The sequence below is a fragment of the Haemorhous mexicanus genome, chromosome 3, assembly GCF_027477595.1.
Source record: "Haemorhous mexicanus isolate bHaeMex1 chromosome 3, bHaeMex1.pri, whole genome shotgun sequence".
Classification (NCBI taxonomy): Eukaryota; Metazoa; Chordata; class Aves; order Passeriformes; family Fringillidae; genus Haemorhous; species Haemorhous mexicanus.
In genome coordinates, this window is record NC_082343.1 from 96,625,814 (window position 1) to 96,647,866 (window position 22,053).

At 34.1% G+C, this 22,053-nt stretch overlaps 1 protein-coding gene across 1 annotated transcript in view; it reads left to right on the top strand.

The window, feature by feature from the left end:
• CSMD1 (CUB and Sushi multiple domains 1) overlaps nt 1-22,053 on the top strand; it is a 1,067,000-nt gene that overhangs the window by 1,008,918 nt on the left and 36,029 nt on the right. Inside the window, exons 53-56 of the mRNA XM_059842787.1 lie at nt 4,529-4,702; nt 7,847-8,020; nt 19,967-20,155; nt 21,708-21,881. Coding sequence (XP_059698770.1) covers nt 4,529-4,702; nt 7,847-8,020; nt 19,967-20,155; nt 21,708-21,881 — 711 coding nt within the window. The remainder of the gene's footprint in view (nt 1-4,528; nt 4,703-7,846; nt 8,021-19,966; nt 20,156-21,707; nt 21,882-22,053) is intronic.

Below are 22,053 nucleotides of genomic sequence, written 5' to 3' on the forward strand. Positions count from 1 at the left end.
AGTGCATGACTTATATATATATATATATATATATATATATATATATATATATATATATATATAACATATAGTACAATACCACATTATTCTGAAAGTCAGTTTAGAAACGATACCTAGGAAAGCTTTAAGCTCTTTGGGAAACAGTTAATAAGTTTATTAGATCTCATATTTAGAAAGATTGTGTACACATGTAACTTGAATTAAATTTATATGAAGTTGTTCTTTCCTTCTCCAGGAATAATTTGGTGCTGGATTTTTTTCTAGTTCAGATTTTACAAATCTCCATTGAAAATGGTATAAATTTCTAATAATTACAACTTTTTTTTTCCCTGCCTGATTATCTGCATTCTGCGTTTTAAATTATTTTTACAGATCTATTCCCACTTTTTAATGAACATAGGACATCTTACAGGAACTATTACTGTAGTAATAGCATTGCTTTCTTTATGATATTTCCCAATTCTATTATTTTTCTAGAAACTTTGAAGGACTTTAGTTCCTATTTGATTGATTTCATTGTTGAATGAAGCCCTATGCTTAGAACTGTTAAATGCATGGATCTACCTCACCAGAAAAAAAAAAAAATTTAGAGCTGGCAGGTTAATCACTACTTAGTCCTTGCTATTTCCTAATCAGACAGGCTCTATAGTGCTAAAAATATTATACAGCTTTTAGTGTGAAAGTCTTGAGTTACCCTATGCATGCTGCAGAAAGTTTTATTTCTGCTACTAAGCTCCTTCCTGTCTCTCTTACATGCTTTCACATAAAGTATATTAATACCATGTTCTTCAGACACTTAATTTAGATGCAATTAAGAATACAGTCCAAGGTCAATGGAGCTATGTATGCTCCTCCAGAGAGCAATTCAGGAAAGGTAAATTCTTACTTTTTAAAGCTAGATGCTGTGAATACTGCTAATTGAATATTCCTAAATTTCAAGGACAAAATGCTCAAAATTTATTTCAGAGGTGCCTTTAAGACTTACCTGAAGCCTGTGAAGATCAGAAGGCAAACATGCAGGGAGCTCTGAATGAGTCTTTCCATTTCAAAAGAATTATAATGAGTTAGAGATGCTTTTTCTCTACACTGCATGAATATAATTGAAGACAGCTATAGATGAACATAGATATCACTTTGTTACACACTGATATGTGTAGAATTAATTTATGATTTCAGGTTAAATGAGTGCACTAATTTCTGAATCTTAGGAAATAGTTTGTTAATTCCTTATTATTTCTCTCTATAGAAAGCTAAAATCAGGGACTGTAGTTAATAAGTCTGAGGCTCAATTAAAGACCTACGTATTTCAGTTTGTTAGCATTACACGTATTTATTTTTATTACTTATACAAGCATAAATATGAATTGGCATGCAAGTTTTATTTCAATTTCACTCACTCACACCATTAATAATATGTCTCTTTCCCTTTTTTCCTTCCAAGAATATTTGCAACTATAAGTCACAAAACCTATGTGTTTTTATGTATGCTTTGTGTATATTGCTGACCACAGGTTCATATAGGGCATAGGACAAATTGAAAGCATTTAAATTTGCCTTACTCCATCTGCAAAATCAGTGGCACTTAATTGCAGATCAGTGTGTTGTCCTGAAAACACATTTTTCCCTGTGTTTTTACACCTTTTGGGTGCAAAATTACACATAAACAAGTCAAGGACACACTTAAAATCATAAGTTAAATATAATCTACTCCATTCCATCTTTTAATTATATGATATATATAATGCCGTAGATTTATCAGTATGAAAATATGCTGTTGTGAACTATAGTTGTGTAAAAATATCCTATCCTTTAATTGATAACTCACAGGTAAATTGCAGTATCGTATTATGATATTGACTTTTATTTTAAATTCTTGCTAAAATAAAATAGAATTATTTGTATCTTGCTTTCCAGGTGTTTTAAAATAAAACTGCTGAACCAACCTTGATGCATATGAACAATTTTCTAAATTCTTGAGGGCATATTTTACTAAAAAATCCCCTCACGGACTTCTTAATTTTCTTTAATTTTAGTTGATGAGAAAATTACATACATTTTGTGTCAGTGCTCTTTCAGTTCTTGATGTTTTGGAATAGTTAATTTAAATGAGTCAAAATTCCCTGAAAAATCATTAAATACAGTAGGGGGAATGATCTGTAAATGAAATGACTCACATAATAAGATCAGCAACTTGTTAAATCCCCATTTAAGAGAAATGCATAATATTTTTCTTTATGCCAGGTGGCACATTTCATCTGTATTTCTTCTTGAAATTCCCTGTGGTCCTCTGTTTGTCTTCTCTGCAGCTACTGCATTTCAATTCTTTGCTATTTAGAGCTAGAAAATGAAAAAAAGTCCAAATGTATTCCTTTCTATTTCACCTCACTCCCTGGGAAAAATATAGGGAGAAAATATTAAGAACTAATTTCTAGGAATAAGGAAAATAGGAAAATAATTGGGAACAGGCAGGACGGAAGAATCAAAAGCAAATCTTGATTATCTTACTGCCTTTTCCAGTGACTGTCTCATGAGATGTAGATTTCAGCAGTAGATTTCTTTTATTTTGTGGTTTAGCAAAACTTTTGAAACAGTCTCCCCTTGTATCCTTGTAGCCAAATTGAGAAGGCAGGGACTGGATGGGGGGACTGCAGAATGGATGGAAAACTAATTGAGCCAGCAAACTCTAGGGGTCTTGTTTCTTGATTCCAAGTGTGACTAAGAGCCAGTGGATGCTGCGGATGAATACAAACACTCTCCAGCTCTGTCCCTCACTGGATAACAAATTGGGATTCAGCTGCAGCAAGTTTGAGGGTGACACGAAATGATGGGAGAACAGTTGATGTGTGGATTCTAGTACTGCTAGACAGAGGGACCTTTAAAATCTGGAGGCATGGGCCAACAGGAAGCTCATAAAGTTCAGGAAAGACAAATACAGAATCCTGCCCTTTGCCTTGAATAATGCCATTTGTGAGTACTCGTGGAGCTGACTGTGTGAAAACAAGCTTCACAGAAAGCACCCAAGTGACTGAGTGGATAGGCTGACTAAGAGTTAAAAGTGTGGCCTTGCAGTAGAAATATTAGACTGGAGTGTATGAGCACCAGTGTAGTCACCAGGTCATGGCTATTATTTCCTCTTCAGCACTCATGTGGAAAATTGTGTGTAGTTTTTGTGTCCTCCACCATACAAGAGAGATACTGCAAAATGAAGCAAGTTCAGGATGAGGACCCATTAAGGGGCCAGGGGCCTGGAATATGTTTTAGATAAGGAGAGGCTGAGTGAGGCTGGAGGAGAGAAGGTTAAAAGGGATCATATTACTAATTTGGACTGAGAAAAATAAGATCAATTATTCCATGACAGATTTCAAGGGTAAAAATATGCTTTCAGTGTCCTCTGTTGCCATATTCTCTGTTTTAAGGGGAAAGGTAGCTGTATAATTAGCGAAGACTTGCGTTCATACTTCCTTCCTCAAATTTGCAGAATAATACCAAAACATCTTCTTAGGGGCATCAGCAACCCTACAATTACAATTATTATATTAATCCTGCGTGTAAGAAAAACCTAATAAAATTATGTATGTTTTATCCTTCTAGTGTTTTAGAGGAGCCATTAGGTGTGAAAGAAACATAAGGTCTGGAAAAATAAAGGGGCTTTATTAGACAGATTGAACCCCAAAGAAAAGTTGCAAACAAGTTGCTGTTGATGGAAACAGCCTGCATGAAACAGAAGCGATCACACGCACACACAATCCATTTTAGTCTTGAGCCTTGGGTCCCAGTCCTCACCTCTTAAAATGAGGACTTAGCACATATTTCAGATGAAGTTACTGAAGTTGTAATTAATCAGTGTCACCAAAAAAAAAGAAAAAACCAAAACCAAAAAAGCCTTTTTTCTCCTCCTTAATCAGTAAAGAGAAGTAGTTTTTTGCTCAGCAACTGTGTTTTCAAACAGAATGAAGAATCCAGAATGAATTAAATCATTACTTGGCTTTCTCACTGCCAAGACTGCTATTATCTTGGAATAATGGATTCTGTAATGTTTTAACAGCAGCTGAAATAAGTAGGAAACAGTGCTGGAGGACATTCCTTCCTGTTCATGCCTTCTATTTGGAAAATGCTTATAAATTCATATTCATGTCAAAATTATAGTAAGCTCTTCTTTATATTGCTTTAGAATTTGGTCATTACCAACAAAAATACCCTACTTCTATTTTTTATTATGGTGAAGTGCCTTAGTAAGGTTTCCTTTTTCCCCACAGAAATGTGAGGTCTTTAACTCTCAAACCTGTACTATTATTGCGTCATAGAATCCTCATTTCGCTAATTCATTATTTTCTCCTTCAAAGAAGTAGAAGAAATATCATCTGAAGGTTTTATACCTGAGAGCTTGTTCTGTGCAGCACAGTAGTTGACCCTAAATACATTGTTTATTGAAAGTAAAGTTGAAATTTTGTTGGTTTTTTTTTTTCTTGTAAATTTTAGCAGGTCTTATTGAAATACATGTGTTTGATGGGTTGTTCTTTTATTGTAGCTGGTCACTGTGGCTCACCAGACCCGATAGTTAATGGCCATATTAGCGGAGATGGTTTCAGTTATCGCGACACTGTAGTCTACCAGTGTAATCCTGGCTTTCGACTTGTTGGCACATCTGTCCGAATTTGCCTACAGGACCACAAGTGGTCTGGACAAACTCCTGTTTGTGTCCGTAAGTGCAATTAATTTTTCAATGAATTGTTGCTACTATTTTAAATGCAATTGAATATAATAGTGGAGTGGATGTTCAAAAGTGTTTGGGCTCAGATCAGATATTTATTGGACCTGTTGTCAGTTACAAGGGTTGTTATGATCCAGTTTCTAACCTCGCATGGACTTGTTAATGTTTTCAGTAACTCCTGATACCTGTTATCAAGTATGGGCTTGCTGAGCCTCTCCCCTATTTTTTTCACCAAGAGTAAAAGATTCCTTTGTATATTTTCATTGCTTAAAGGACAAAGCTGGACTATTGTTCATCTGTGAATTTCTGATGATGACTGTTTTTGCAAACTGGCCTCAAGCTGACTTACCAATACAAGCCAAGGCATGGCATTGGATTATGCTACATCTGTTAGAAGAGATGTTGACATTTTTATAGCCTTTAATATTTTCTCAATTCACCTGTTTTTGAAAGTCCCATAATTTGGTGCTAGAATCACGAAGTCTTTCCTTCCCTAGTTCCTTCTTAATTTGCGTGGCAGATTATCTGACATTTTCTGAACCATCAGCCATTTAATCAGTCAAGTCAAATTTATCTGTTTTTTATTTTACTACTTTATTATGTAGTTATTTCCTTTTAATTTCAGTTTTATTAAAGAGCCCCATTTTTATACATTTTTTTTATTTTTAATGGAGAATTCCTATCAACTGTTTCAGTGCTGCATTTTTAAAGATGCCTACAATTCAGACATAACTATTGTCGACAACGAGAGAGTCACTGAGATGGTCAGCTTTTCTGTTCAATACATACCAAATTTCTAAATATTCAGTATTTTCCCTCTTAGAGTAAAATGAAAATTTTTACATGTATACAGTGGCAGGAAGTATCTGCCAAGTGTCATTGCCCTTTTAAAATCCTATTTATACATGCAAGCGATTTATATTCATTAAAGGAGTTACAACTAACATTGTTACTATTAGTGCATTCATTTGACTGGGCAGTGAATAAAATCCCTTCAAAAGAAAGGGGCAAAGCTGGGAGGGCATGGGAGGGGCAGGAGGCTGCTCCTTCTTATATGAATGTTATTGTTACCATTATGAGAAGAACTGGCATCTTTTTCTGTTATTAGAGTTTGCCTAATGTTTTCCATTACAACATGGTTTTCTTTTGCTTAGAACACTGCCAGACTTAAAAACCATGCAAGATGATTTGGTTTATGTCAGCGTCAAAACTTCAGGGGATTTTCCTCCTTTGATTAATTTACTTAAGAAATTCCCATAAAAATGAGACTCTTATTTCTTAGATTTATAGTTAAAACATACTGTTCACCAATGCTAGGAATGTGTTCTACTGAAATATTTTTCTGACTGAGCATTGTGGAGCCTGAACTAGAAATATGGCTGTGGTGGGTTGACCTTGGCTGGATAGCAGGTGGCCACTGAGCTACTTTCACTCCTCTCCTCAGTAAGGCAGGGGAAAAAAATAAAATGGCAGCTTACTAAAACAAAAGTGAATGGCTGCACGTGCAAGCAAAAAAAAAACCAAAGATTTTCATTTTTTACTTCCCATGAACAAGCAAATCTGGCTGCTTCCCAGGAAATGTGTATCAGCATGTGTAACAGTTGTTTTAATACATGTGTGTAAATAATGGATGATATCTCCCTCCCTTCCTTCCCTGTCACCTTCCCTGCCCCTTCCTCCTCCTCACTCTTAGCTTTTATATCTAAGCAAACATCATACAGTATGGAACATCCCTTTGGTCAGCTGACCTGGTTATATCCCGTTGCGAGGTTGAGACACTCCCAGCCTGCTGGGGGAAGGTGGGATGCTGGGGAGACAGCAGTGATGCTGTGCAGTGCTGCTCAGCAGTAGCAAAACAGTTGGCTGCTACCAACACCTTTCCAGCTAATGATACAAAGCACAGCACTGTAAGACATCCACCTCAGGTAGATCCAATACAATGGAAGAGACAATACAAAGACATTAGGGGCTGTGCCCCTGAAAAATTGCCCCACATTGGTCTTTATTTTGTGAGTTTTTTACAGAAAATTACATCTTTTTATATTTTTAATTTACTTTGAAAGGATTTTTAGATTTGTAAAGTACCGGAAATTGTTGTCTTAAAAAATAATACCTAAAGAAGCGCTTGTAGTTCTCCACCCATGACTCCTTAACATTCTTAGTTTCATATATAAGTCAGCCTCCTTCATCTTGCAAAATTTGTGACACACAGGTCTTTCCCCATCTTTCTACTGGATAATCAGCTGGACCACACTTTAGCCAAGTATTTTCTGAAAGGTCTTTCTACTTTCTGCTTATTGAGAGTTAATAGGAAATAAGATTTCTGCTTAGTTCTTTGTGAGTAGCAGCACAACAAAATCAAAAGAAAAAATAAATCCTTGTATGGATTATTTCTTCAAGTATGATAAATGTCACTAGTACAGAGTTGAGAAGTTCTGCATTTGTGCATGTGTGTATATGTACATTCTGATTTTACATTGGTAGTATCTATGCTTTTATATCTTTTTCTATAATATTTTAATATCTTGTCACATGGAAAACTAGAGCTTGACTATAATAAGCCTGTTTTATAAGTTCTGTTTTAGCAAAATCAACACACATAATATATAATGGGAAAGATTTAGTCCCAAAAATTATTTCTTTATAGTAATAAGAAAATCAGATTAAAAGAATCACTACTTCAGCAAAACAATGCAAGATCTTTGAAACTGGAATGCTTCAGAATTCCAGAATGTTCTGAAATAGTGCATCAAATTTGTTTGGCTCTACTACATGTTTAAGCTTGCTGGAAAAAAAAAAAAATTCCTTTATTTGTATTAGTAGGAATTTTTAAATGCATTTTAATGGTCTGATGCACATCAAATGTGTGTGAAAATGCATATAATATGTATATATTTAGATTTATTACAACTTCCAACATAAGGTAAAAAGTAGCACAGTTAGGATTTCTCAATAAATATATACAATTCTTTTTTCTTATATGTCTTGTATAAATGTCAAAGACAAATTCAGAAGGGAAAAAAAAAAAAAAACAAAGTCAAAAACCAAAATGCCAAAGGAGCTCCAACCTGGAAGTGGTTCCATGGATCAGTACCTTTCACTTAGATGCTGCCCTGCCTATTTTTCTTCTAACAGCAATCACATGTGGACATCCTGGGAATCCCGCTCATGGAATGACTAATGGCAGCGAGTTCAATTTAAACGATGTGGTAAATTTTACCTGCAACACTGGATACTTACTTCAGGGTGCTTCTCGAGCCCAGTGTCGAAGCAATGGGCAGTGGAGTAGCCCTTTACCCAACTGCCGAGGTAAGAGTTTTACCCTGCTTCAAAATACTCAAAAAACTCACAAGCCTGTGCTTTAGGAACTTATTCTCACCTTTTTTTGAGTTTCTGCGTTTCTGTATTGGAGACTGTTGTCATGGCTGAGTATTGGGGAAGCTGAGACATTTCAGTATTTTTACCTCAAAGTTCTCAGACTGGAAACACCAGTAGACATATAAAATGAACTTTGTATCACAAAAGTTATATTCCATCAATAAATCACATCTGCCTGTCTAGCCTGAATTAGGTGCATTTTGATACAATTTTCAATTATGGTCATTATGAAATTGAATATTTATGTAATAAAACATTATTAATTCTCTTTTTTCCTAGCAATACCTGACAGGTGTGAAACCTGATTTTTCTTACCCTACCAAAAAAAGAGAAAAAGGATAAAGTAAGATTTAATTTTACTTGGGTTTTTTGCAAAGACATCTGAGTTTGATTGCTGGTGTGCCATAGGTAAAGTGGACATGTTTGAAAGATGAGAATGAAGCAAAGGTTTGTGTTAAGATAAAATCTGTATCAAATGTACATATTAGGAAAGGACAAAGAAAAAACATTTTAAAACACAACCTACAATTCTCAAATTGAATTCTTTATCCAGATCCCAGTAGTTTAATTAAGATTGAAACTCTCTGAAGTTAACCTTTTTTTACTCCTTCCATTTTTGACAAATGTTTTTATTTACTTTCTTAAATTTTTGGCTAATTTTGCTCTATTACCTATGGAGGTAACATCTCATCTTTGGTCTGTTCCACCAATATCTTGATCAGACACCTAAAATCTGTTTACTAGTTTAGTGGTTTTATGTTATATGCCCCAAAATAGCTTTTACTGGTATAGTACGAGCTTTCTCAATGCTGAATCTTAATGGTAAGGTACTGATATTTAATGATATTGTGAAGCATGTTCTTTTGAATCACTGAGGCAGACTGAATGTCTTCTGACCAAATCATAGATGCAAACTGACAGAGAAGTGAATGCAGGACATGAGGTAAATCATGTAAGATATACTAAAAGATCTCAAAGGCCTGGGGAAAACTTTTTGAGATACTCTATAACCTTCAGTGCCTTTTTTTGTGAAGGCTCTGAAAGGAAATGTATTTTTATGGCTCTAATTTACAAATGTTGTTCCTCGTCATATTCAAAGCTGGAATTATCTTGGTTCATTTTTAAATGTTAATAGCAGTGCTAATTTCCAAATAAGTAAGCCAAAAACAAATTTAAAAATGCTTAGTGTCTGGAAAGAGTCTGATGGCTATGTCTCCTATGGAACATGCAAAGAAACAGAACACAAAACTTTCTCCATAAATTCAGTGGTTACTAAGCTTTTCTTGAGTATCTTCTTTCAATAGAAAAAATTTAGAACAGTGTAAGTAGTATGCTTTTTGTTCTTTGCATCTTGTCATTTATGGGCTAAAGAAAATTGCAGGCAGCAAAGTCATTCTAAGGATACAACACTGGGATTAAAGATCATGTAATAAGAACTTAACTTCAGCTATTGTACTTTTATTATCTCCACCTGTTGGTTTATTAAAAATCTTATTGTACTACAACTGTTGTCTCTAAGAATAATAATTATCTTTGGTGATTAGCTCATCATAATGTTTCAGAGATAGCTGATGCAATTTCAGGCTCAGTGTGTGTGGAATTAGATCTTTCATTCTCATTAAAACAATAAAGAGATGGCAATTCTCTCAGTCACTACTCTCAGAATTTATTCAAACGAGTTAACTAACACAGCAATATAATTATTGGAACAGAGAAACAAGAGTTAGAAACTGTTCCTATTTAGGCTCATGGGTTTTTTTTCCCTTTTATACTGTTTTCTTTTGCTGCACCTAAGTTTACAAACTCGTCTGTCTCATCTGTGAGGCATTTAAGTAAGGTTTTATTTGTTGGAAACACATACTTTTTCACTTATACTGTAGATGCAATCAGAATCTTCTCTGTTTGACTGCCAGAGGAAGAGATAGAACAGCTTTACTGAAGTTCAAACACGTTTACGAGCTGAGTTACTCAGCTATTTACATTGAACTCCATTACATTTATTAAAAGGAAAGCAAATCTAAATGAAAGCAAGGAAAAACAATGCAAAGAGTGAGAAGATTTTTTAAAAAGAGCATAGGAATTAGGATGCTTACAGTTACTACACAATTATTTCAGTGGTCTCTCCTATCTACTTTTGTTTTCCTTCTAAAATTTATTCACAGGAATTTGAGTTTGATTGAGGCCAGTTTATGGTCTGAAATCTTGTTTAGGGAGGTTGGTTTTCTTAAAGGGGTGGATATTATAGATGCAACTCTGCCAAGATCCATTCACTCAAGAATGGTAAACTTCTACCAGAATGGAGTGGTTCAGAGTTCTCTTAGCTTAGTGTCTACAGTTTTGTCTGTTCTCATGCAGCTGGTGAGAAGCTGGACTTTTGCCATTCACTCAGTGTTTCTTCACTTCATTCTTCTCTTCACTTAGTATTTCTTTCTCTATAGCAAGATTTTTCAGTGACTGTCTTGTATCTCTTTCATCATGAACTGCAAGGATCCACCTAATTTCGTCACCTGCTCCATGCACCCCGCTAAAGCCCAGAGCACTTTGCTGCTAATCATGATAACACTGCAGCTGCTCACCCCTGTGACTGAGTTAAACTGATTTAAAGGGTTTGAACCAGTTGTCGTGAAGTTTGCAATTTGTCCAAGAAATCTCTCCTCATGGAGAGTAATTTAATGTCTGAAGTTACAATAACAGTTGTAAATGTATTTGTGCACCAGAAGACATTTAGTTGTACTGTAAAGAGAATATTAAATATCCACTTCAGCTAAAGCATATCAGTGTTAGAGTAGTTCTGTGCTACTCTCCTAGTACATGCATCTCTGATCTAGAAATGTGGGGGATTCGTCCTTCAATTATATGAAAATTTAAAGTGCTGTAATATAATTGCCTTGATAATTGGTATTGTTTCTCATTTTAGATTAGGATGGTTGGTTGACCTTGCAGTCACGATGTAGCTGTTTCTCTCTGCTGTTCCTGCTCACTTTTCTTCTCTGGCATGTGTTCTCCACAGGCTGCAGAGAGTATCTACTCCCTCATGCACTGCCTTCTCCTCTAAACTCAGTGTTCCCTTTCTTACTGCTCCCTGTTGTGTGTGTGTGTGTGGCCTCCTCTCTCTGGTGTATTCTGCCCTTTCCTAAATATATCTTCAGAGAAACAAACTTTTCTCATGGCTCACCTCTGATTTGAAGAGAGCCTGAGAGTTGGGCTTGTTCAGCTTAGGGGAGAGAAGGCACAGGGAAATGTTGCTTATTATCTATATGTCTCTAAGGGACAGTATAAAAAAAGAGGGGCAGACTTCAGTGGTGCTCACTGAAAGTATGTAATGCAAAGGGTACAAAATCAAACATAAGAAAGAACTTTTTAAATGTGAGGGCCATAAAACACCTGAAAAAATTCCCGAGAGACATTGTAGATTTCCCATTCTTACAGATATTCAAAACCTAACTGGACAAAGCCCTGGGCAAACTGTTCAGTTGTCACTTCCAATTTCAAGTATCTTTGTATACATATTATGACTAAAGACTATATATATACACCAACTGTATTCCTATATCAAATTTGGTCTTAATGAATTGGTTAGAACTTATCTAAAGCAAGTAACAGCACTTTTTCTGGCATAAGCCTTTAATTCTAAAATTATGCTTTATCTAATGCGTGGAGAACATTTGTTTTGAAGTTCATTGTTAAAAATAAATTATGAATGTGTTTACAAAGAAAGTAAATCTTCCAGCTCTTTAAATATCCTTCTGGAAAAGGATTGATTCCTGGCAAACCTGTATCATTTAATTCAACTGAGATTCTACGTGTGACCTTTCTTTCAAACCTCAGTTGAGTTCACCTGAGTCAATAATGAACTTGGCTTCATTTGGCTGAGACTGCACAGCAAGTGCTACAAATTGAAAATTGCTGCTTGAAGTTATTGCAGAATTATTTTATTTTATTTTATTTTATTTTATTTTATTTTATTTTATTTTATTTTATTTTATTTTTTGTTTTATTTTATTTTATTTTATTTTATTTTATTTTACTTGTTGTTGAAACAGAGCTATATGTGCATACAAAACCTTGATATTTTAGGAAAATAAGGCTGGAGCAGTTCTTAGGCACCCTTTTGCAATGATACCTTGCTTCTGTGTGTTGTGTCAATAGCAGGTTAGCTATGAAGTTAAGTAATCAGTGACAGGAAATTCAGTAAGGAAATTAAATGGGAGGTTTTGGATAAGAAAAAAATTGATGCCCACAAAAAATCACATTAGTATTTTAGATCTGCATGATAAAAATTTGTATGAAAAAAAGGATTTTAATGTTTGTATATCCTAAATTCACTGCAAGCACTGAATTGCTTTGCATCGATATTTCCCCCTACTCCAGAACACTTTTGTGTCTGTTTTGGCTCAGCAAGTAAAACCTTTTTTCTCTGAAAATCTACATATTTTTTTAATATTTTACTTGGATCTCTGTTCTGAGGTAATGTTATTCTTAAAATACCCATGCCTTGGGGAAACTGTTCCCGTTGTTTCTGTCACAAGTGAAAAAAAACCGTGTTGTGATGTTAAAGTACTTTGTGAGATAGAAAACCCAATTTTTTTTAATTATTTAAACATTAATATCTGTTTAAAGAATTTTATTTAATCCTTTTGATGGACTCAGTATTTTCTAAAGATTGGCCATAATCTTTTCTGGAATGTGAAGGTCTCGGAAGTATGACTTTAAGTTCATCATTCTCCACATGGTCTCTATCTTTACGTTAATTTATTTGGTAAAGATCAGGTCAAGTAGTTGGTTTACTTGCCTTTAAACTGGAATCAAATGGCATCAGAAAAATTACGATACCCAGATCTCTATTCTCTGCTGCAAACCTGCCTGTGTAGAGCTTGGTGGAGCCTGGATGTGCTACACCAGAAGTTGTTATGACTATATTAAATCCTAAGCCAAGTATGTTCACTTTTTTTTTTTTTTTTTCCCATTAGCAGTTTGGAACCACTTTCCATTTCCTAGTCTTAGGAAGCACAGAAAGCCAATCTCCATTCTTTCTACTTGTCATAATAACTCCTAACCACCAAAATGAGAGCTGAATCAGGTGGTCTCATCAGGGCTCTGCGCTCCTGATTGCATTGCAGGTCATTTTTCCATATATTATGCTTGAAGCAAGAACTGCTGTATTAAACACCACACTTTCTGCCTGTATTAAGGCAGACTCATATTCATAATCTGTACCAGGAAAAGTGGATATCCTTTGCTACTGTTTCCTTCAGAATTCCGGGGTTTTTTTTTTTTGGTTTTTTTTTTTTTTTTTTAACGGGATTTAGGAGCTTTTCTCCTATTAGAAATATGTTTCTTAAGACCAGAAACACTTTAATGGGAAGATTCATTTGGCAAAATTGCAGAGGTTTGAGTTAGCTCACATTCTCCAGCCTGTATCAGTAAGTCCAGGCTATTTGTTAGCAATAAAGAATTCAGGTCTCTCTTTATACTGCGTTTGTGCTGAATTTCTAACTTGAAAGGTTTATCTTTCTGTATCTCGTTGGTTTTAGATTGTTGAAAAGCTTAATTAGGCTTTTATGTTTTATCAGGATACTGGTATCTGCAAAGAATTGCTAATTTCATGGAGTTCTATTTATTGGCTATGTCATTTGAACCAGTGCTAATATGTTGCACTCCTTCACTGACAACAAAAATAACCTTTCTGATGGCAGCTGATAGACTAAGATTGGTGACCAATTCTTCTTATCCAAAGATTAGGCAGCTCTGAATTTCAGCAGTTTTCAATCTGTGGAGTCAAGGATTTGTATAAGCTGAGAAATGCTTTTTGTTCAGTGTTGTTTCTCCCAGAGTCAGAGGGCTTTGTTGTGACTTATTTATGCTTAAATGTCAGATATGCCTAATCTGTTCATATTGATAGCATGTTGATATTCTTCAGAAGGATAACTTGCAGTTGAGTGAGTTTCCTTAATAAGGAGTGGAGTGCCATGGGAGATGCTATATGGTGTCTGAGATATTTACCTGATCTGGCAGAGATGCCCCTCTCTGGAGTGGAAACAGCCTGGGGATCATGCTAAGACATTTAAAAAAGCAGTAGAGACATCTTTTGAGGCAGCTGAAGAGGTCCTCATCCAGGTCAAAAACAATGCTCAGGTTAATAAAGAATCTGAAGAAAAAGACTTTCAGTTATGATCCCAGAGTTTGTACTAATCTGAAAAAACCTATTGTGTTAATATTACGTGTACATAAATGCCCAAAAATGAATTTTGCATACAGAGAAGACAAGAGAAAAATAACAGGTAAGTATTTTGTCTTTTTGATCAATTTGCTATTGCAATACCTGGAAAAATCTGAGAAGTTTTCATTCTTGTTTATTGTTGACTTTGCATTGTCCTTTACTAAAATTCCATTTACTGTAAATTTTGTCATCAAGCTTTCACAAGCAGAGCTTTCTTTCTTTTTATAGGCAGCATTTTTGAAAACTTGTCATAAATCCAGAGTGAATTCTCTACTCTTTATTCACTCTAGAGTGTTAGTCCCTAAACATTTTCTAGATACCAACATTAATGCAATACTTCTCAAATAAAAAATGTTTAAAAATCTGTTGATAAGTTTTGAAAGTTTATTTAAAAAGCTTAAGATAGTTTCTTTCAAGAAAAGAAAAAAGAGAACAAGAAACGAAATACTGTGAATTATGTACTTTTTGATGATCATTCAACTTCTTAACAGAAAGCTGCCCTAGAGGACTCTGACATGGTCTTTTAACTTCTTTGTCCTCAAGGGTTTGAATCTACTCAGTGTGAGGTTCCAAAGTTATCAAGGCAGGCTTGGAGTATTCTCCAGCTTTTCTCAGAAGACTGTAACCAAGACTGACAGAATTCATTTCCCATGCGGCTCTTGACAGCTGTCATTGAGAGAGAGCAATCTCCATCTGCTCTCTCTGTGATTTACAATTGAGTCCCCAGGGTGAAAGGCAATTGGGGAAATACTGCGTTAGTTCTGTATGCCAGCCAACTCAAATTCTTTTCTAAAGTGCTCCTTACTGCTGCCCTTCTTAGCAACAGCACATTTGTGTATATATTCAAAAACTGATAGCTGATCTTAAGTAGCACTGCAGGCATAATTGCAGTTACTTTTTAACTTGAGGGATCATATTCTCTTGCATTATCATTTGGTAAGACTTCATATATGATGCAAGGATTTTGTTCACAGAGCATATGCTTAAATTATGCATTTGGTGACTGTTTCGTATTTCATTCATCACTGAGCTGTCTAAACAGATACTGCTGGTATTGGAGTGTAAACTCTGAATCACACAGAAAAATTGATACTTTGGGACTGCAATATATTGCTTGAACATTCCATATTTCTGGTCTGCATAGAGAATTAACTTTTTCTGTTCTCCCTATTGACTTGCAAAAATAGTTCAGTTAGAATTGCTTTTGAGTGGCTTTGTGCCAGCACATCTTCATGAAGCTAAGTTCTTTTTAATTTCTAATGCTGACTTTCCATAAGCGCGCTTTGTATGATTACCTGTTAAACCAAAGATTTAATTTTAAACAGTTATATTTTATTTTGTTTTATGTTAATAATCTCAACTTCACTTAAAAAAGGCACAGCTCTTGTGAATGCTGGTTAAAAATTAAAACTAGAGAGAGGATTGAATAATCCATAGGATGAGAATATTTGAAAATAGTTGTATTCATGAATCTACAAAACCTTCAATAAATGTGAGAATTTTTAACATGCATCAGATTTTTCTCCTGTTTCAATAGACTATTTTGAGATTATAATAATTTGAACTATTACTTTCAATGTTCTCTTTCAACTAATCTGGTGCATATTTGAGTTCAATAGCAATGGTTTTTTTCCTAAATTGCAGTGAAAAATAAGCATTTTTTGTATTTTCTTTTGAACAAATTCTAAAATGACATTTCACTGTTTATTTTACTGCTTTTTCTTTTACATAATTTTTATCTGTACAGTGTTTCACTGTTTATCACTTTGATCCAGAAATAAAATAGTCAATATTATAGTTTAAAAACACTTTCTGATATTCTGGACTTCCCGCAAATCCTAAATGAGATTTCTATGTGACTGATAGTCGGTGATACTATGATGAGTTGTCTGCATTTTTTGTTCTGGAAGGTACATTCTTTTAAAGGTTTGTGCCTGTAGATCTCTACTGTCCTTCCCATTCCCTCAAAGAGAATACCAGAGCATCTGCAACTTCATTCTCAGATAAAACAAAAACAGCAACAAAACCTGAAACCAAACCAAATAAACAAACAAAAACCTTAAAGCAAACAACTGCAAAAAACCCTAAAATCACCAAACAAAACCACCCGAAAATCCCACCAGAACATTAACTAAAAATATAGATTTCGTGAAAAAAGATTCTTCTTACATAATAGGAAACTTAATCTGATAAACAGTATGAACCTTGTCCTATAGCTTGGGAAGTATTCAGTAGTATGTGTCCTCATGCAAATTTCTGCTAATTTTGTGTATTCATTAATGAAATTTTACTGTAAAAGTAGATGTCCTGTTTAAGCTGGTAGTGCCCAGTTTATAGTGCTATATTCCTTATATAAAACAAATTTGGATGATATTTAATTCAGGCTACTAAACATGCATCTCTACTGGATCTCTGTGAGTACAGCAAGGAGTTCTATGTGTACCAGGATAAAATTTCTAATACAGAAAAATATTAAATATGATTGATATATTGATAAACTGATATTAATTCACCTTTGGACTATTGGCAGAGGAATATAGTTATTATTTTTCCACAGGATTTTACATATGTTGTTAAAGCCATAAAGCACAATTCCATCTTTTTTTATTTGTGTTGTTTAAGGGAGGAGCTGCTCTTGAAGGTGTAGTTGCTAGAACAGGTAGGTAGCAGTGGAATGGAAAGTTGTTATTTTGCAATAGTTACTTTTTGAAACACATTTTATTCCAAAATTGTGTGCTGATTATAACATGGATATAGGTCTCAAGTAGACCTGAATTCTGTTCTCTAAAAGTACAAATATTCCATACAACCCTGGACTTCATTTTTTGATATGCTGGGTCCAATAGTGGTATTGTGTAATTGTGAGGTTGGGAATCAAATTACCAAATGAAATAGTTTTAGCTTAATAGAAAGATTTTGAAATATTCATTTCTGTGTTTGAAATTAAATCAATCTGTATTTTTAAATTAAACTCCCTGGCATGGGAGCTGACTTGCTTCTACATATTTGCGTGGTTGTTCATTTGAACCAAGTGGCACAGTCACAGGAATTGTTTGGAGCATAGCTCAGGGGTTAGTATGGAAAGGAGGATCATTCTTCATGAGCTGTTCAGAGAAATTCACTCTGTTCTGGAGGGTAGCATCCCATAATGACATGTACTGAGCCACCATCTACTGGCCTCATTCCAGAAAACAAGGGCTGGTTCTCTTTAATTCACATTGATACAGATGTGTATTCAAATGTTTAGCAACATGTATACATTTTTGTGGAAAAATTAAGCTTAAGGATGTGTTTGTACAAGTTGAGGCAACTTGTAACTGTGGAGAGGATGCAGGCTAGTTGCAGAAGCAGAAACTTTACAGCAGCATCTACCCAGCACTACGCTGTGTCTAATTGCCTAGGAAACAGGGTTAATTAGGATGCATCATGTGTTGTTTCTGGGAATTGTGCTGGTTTCTGTAAGAAAGGATTGCACTGTAAGTGCATAGGAGCTCCTTCAGATCTAGCTTAATGTTTTGGTAAGGTAACCTGTCAGTGGACTTTACATTTTACAGACTTTCACATGTGTCCCTCTTCTGCAATGATAGTTATATTGCCAGTTCAAGAATTAGACTTAGCTGACAAAGATGAGTACCCATGGAAAAAAAAGCAGTAACAAAGAACGTGTCATGTTAAAGAAAAAAAGCATTTTCTCTTGATAATACTCTTTAATAGAGATCCCCAGAAGAAAGGATTTTTGGAGCTCTTCAAAGCAAGTACAAAGTCACAGACTTCCACATCCAAATTTTTCACAGTTTTCAAAGGGCAGTGAGATATTAGGACTTGATATTTTTCCCTGTCTTACGGAACAGGAAAAAAAAAAAAGTCAAAAGCTAAGAGGTTTTTTTTTCTGTCAATAAAATCTTATGTAAACACATATTTATTTAACCTGCATTTATCTGATTTCTGTATAAAATGCTATGTTTATAACAGTAGTTTAGAGAAAAGTTTTTAATATGAAATATAAGCTAAACTATTATAATGTAAGCTGAATGTAACTTCTCTGTTGAATTGTTTCATAGGATTCACCATAAATCAAATAGGAATAGTTTCAGTTAGGAGACTGAAGTTTTACTACTGCTCAGGAACACAAAAAAACCTAAAATAACAAACTGATCTCTTTCATTAAACATAATTATTCTACATAATACCTTTCTAATGCTTTGTGTGCATCATTGCAATACCTAATTTTTAAAAATGTATTGGACTTTTCTGTGTATTTGTATTGTCAGTGTTTTCAATAACAATTGGTACATGAAAAATAGGTTTCTTTATACCAAAAAGAGTTCTTTTCCCAACTATTACTTCTAAAATAATTTTTATGAAGGAAAACTTTAGATTCATATGAGACATTCTTTAGACCTAGGTATATGTTTGTTTAGAATTGTGAGGTTAAAATAATGAACATTTAACGCTTTTAAGAACCTTATTTTAAAAGATAAGGATAAATAAATTAAAACTGGATTTTGCTCCAGAATAAATTTTAGGATGTTAGAATTTTTCTAAAATCTTGATACTTTTTAGGTGATTGAATGAAATGTCTCTTCAATGAATGAATATTTGCACTAGATGCCTTGTTCTAATATGTTGCTTAATCAGCACATTTAAATCTTATTTATGGTAAAACTTAAGCTTTTGAATAAAAGGAGTAAAAAGCAGTCCATTGAAGACTATGTACATTTTACTTCTAAAATCATAATCTTATCTGTATTCTTGTCCATTGATTTATTTTTCATGAAAATTGATTTGAACTGAATGACATACTTGAAAGGTAGATTCCTGTGGTTCTTTCATGAGCTTGAATTTATTACAATCATTTTATTGTGGTTTTTTTAGTTTATTTGTACTTTTGTCTTTAGAATGAAGATGGAAGGGTGGAGTAGGTGTTTGTAACTTTTCATATAGTTTTCAGATTAACAGACAGAAAAACTGGGTGTTTGAAAAAGTCCCTTCTAATCCAAGTTGTTAAATAATTCTATGACTCTGCAGTCACTGGAAAGTATAAAATGAAGGAGTGGGTAGGGTAGTTATACTTTATATGAAGCAAATCAGTCATGAAAATACCCATAATTTTTTAGGTTTTTAAAGGCTATCTGAAAAAATTACTTCATGCTTTCTGGTGCTTACCCTCACTCCTGCTCCGCTATCAAGTATTTGATTTTCACTGTTGCCCTTTTCCTCTTCTACACATTAAGAGCAGAAATTTTCCTAAATATTTGAAGAAAATTTTCTCATTATAGTAAATAAAAAAAAAATATTTCAAAGTGTTATTTGAACTGTTCCTTCACATAAAAATTATGTAGAAGGCCAAACTAAACCTACCGAGGGAATGATAAAAATTCCTCCAATTTCTCTTTCATCTTTGAACCACTTTTATACTTGATGCTATGTATCTTCTCCAAGATTATTAAAAGAACTAGAGTAAATTGTAGTATTACTTTCAAAGCAAAAAGATCTAGTGTCTTACTTAGGAATCAATATTTCTGATATTTAAGTCAAATAAAACTCAGAAAGGAACAGTAGATGAACCACAGTCACGAGCATCTATTGAAGCCATGAAAATCATTGCTAAACTTACTGCTGTTATGTCTCAGCAATGAATACTGTTTCTCTTACAGTGGTGAACTGCTCTGATCCTGGCTTTGTGGAGAATGCAATTCGTCACGGACAGCAGAATTATCCTGAAAGTTTCAAATACGGAACGAGCGTGGCATACCATTGCAAGAAGGGATTTTATCTCTTGGGCTCATCTGCACTGACCTGTAAAGCTAATGGGTTATGGGATAGATCATTGCCAAAGTGTTTGTGTAAGTGTCCATTTGGTTGGATTAGCATTAAAGAGTTGTGCATGATTTTAAGTCATGATAGAAAAAAGAAGTGTAGCCATCTATTAAGGAACAATGTGGACTTTAAGATCAGTAAATTGCAAATTGTATATCGCAGTAAGGAAAGATTAAGACAAAATATCATGCAACTTACCATTATTAAAAATGTGTTTCCAGGGAACTGTGAAACTATTATTTCAAATGTTAACGTTAATTTTCCCCTATCAGTGAATTGTTAAGGTATCTGGAAAAAGCTAGGGAAATCTAAAATTCTAATTTAATTGTTATAATTTAGAATGATTGTGTAAGACCATTTATGCCTATATCAGATATTTGTATTTTTTTCTGACTCATTGTAGTGTATATATGAGAACAAATCTGTGAAATATTGAGTAGAAAAAGTTTGCTCAAGAGGGTCTTTTCATAACATCACTTCATAGTTCCTCCATCACTTTCTCCTCAGAGAGGGAGGAATCTGATGTTTCTTATGATCAGTAAGCCTCATATCAAACAACGTAAAAATTTTTTTGAGTCTAATGTCCATTGAGATATTTTCCTCATCTGATCACTGTTAATATGATGTCATGATTTCTGGTTTAAAAAGCCTTTTAAAAAAGTAGTAAATGAAATAATAGTATATTTTAATTTGAAACACATCAAATGTTTTTAAAGTTTTTGCTTTACAGAATTGCAATTTTTTACTAAAATAATTTATTTAATGGATTTACACTAATATACCAGAGCAAGAAATATCACTAGGTTGGTGAATTTATCTAGCATTCACATGACCCAAGTGGTTTTGGTTTGTTTTTTTCACAACAATCTATGCTTTCAATGTCTGTCAATAAGAGCTATAACCTGAAAAAGTGGGTTTATTCACATTTCAGTAGTAAAATAATTAGGTAAAATACAGAATTTTGTGTACAAAATAGCTGGATTTTTTTTTTTTTTAGTTTGGCCAGAATATTTACTGGTGCAAGCATGTTCCTTACTTCTTGTATCTTAGAAAAATAAATATGATTTACAATTATAAAAATTATCAGTAATCCATTTTCCTCTTGCTTACTCTAGTTCATCATATTGCTATAATAATATTACAGAATAAATATTTTATTCCGCTATGCTGCTTTAACTGTACCTAGCTGTACATATGGTAAAGCTACTTATATTATCATATCTGCAATATGTAAATGTATTACAGTAATAGCCTTATTTGGTGTCTACCTTCCTGTTGTAACCAAATTAAGATGTACTATTTGTTGGGAAGGATCATGAACAGAAATGAATGAGGAAAATAATCAATATATTTTTAGAGAAAAGCTAAACTGGATAGGCTAGTTTTATACATAGTTTTGTGCTTAATCTTACAAATGACCAATAAATCATCTACAACAAGAAGAAAACTGAAGCTGTGTAAGAGTTGAAATCCAGACAGGTGCATATTTTGTGGAACCAGCCTTGTATTTAAAGGTTCTAAGAGATTTTTTGTGTGCTATGAGAACATCTCATAAGGTTGTGTTCTTTCCTTTGTTAGCCATTTCTTGTGGACATCCTGGGGTACCTGCAAATGCAATTCTTTCAGGAGACAAATTTACATATGGCTCCATAATTCACTATTCTTGCACAGCGGGTCGAAGGCTCATAGGCAATTCTACGAGGGAGTGCCAAGAAGATAGCCACTGGAGTGGGACTCTCCCTCACTGTTCAGGTACTTGTACCAACAATTATCTCAATGTCACCTTCTCATATGAGCAAGGCTATTCCCACACTTTTTTTAGCCAAATATTTGTTTTGTTTATTTTTTGGCTATATTTTCATTTCACCAGTAGCCACTTTACTGTATCACACCCTTTTACTGAAATATTCTCATAATCATCTTT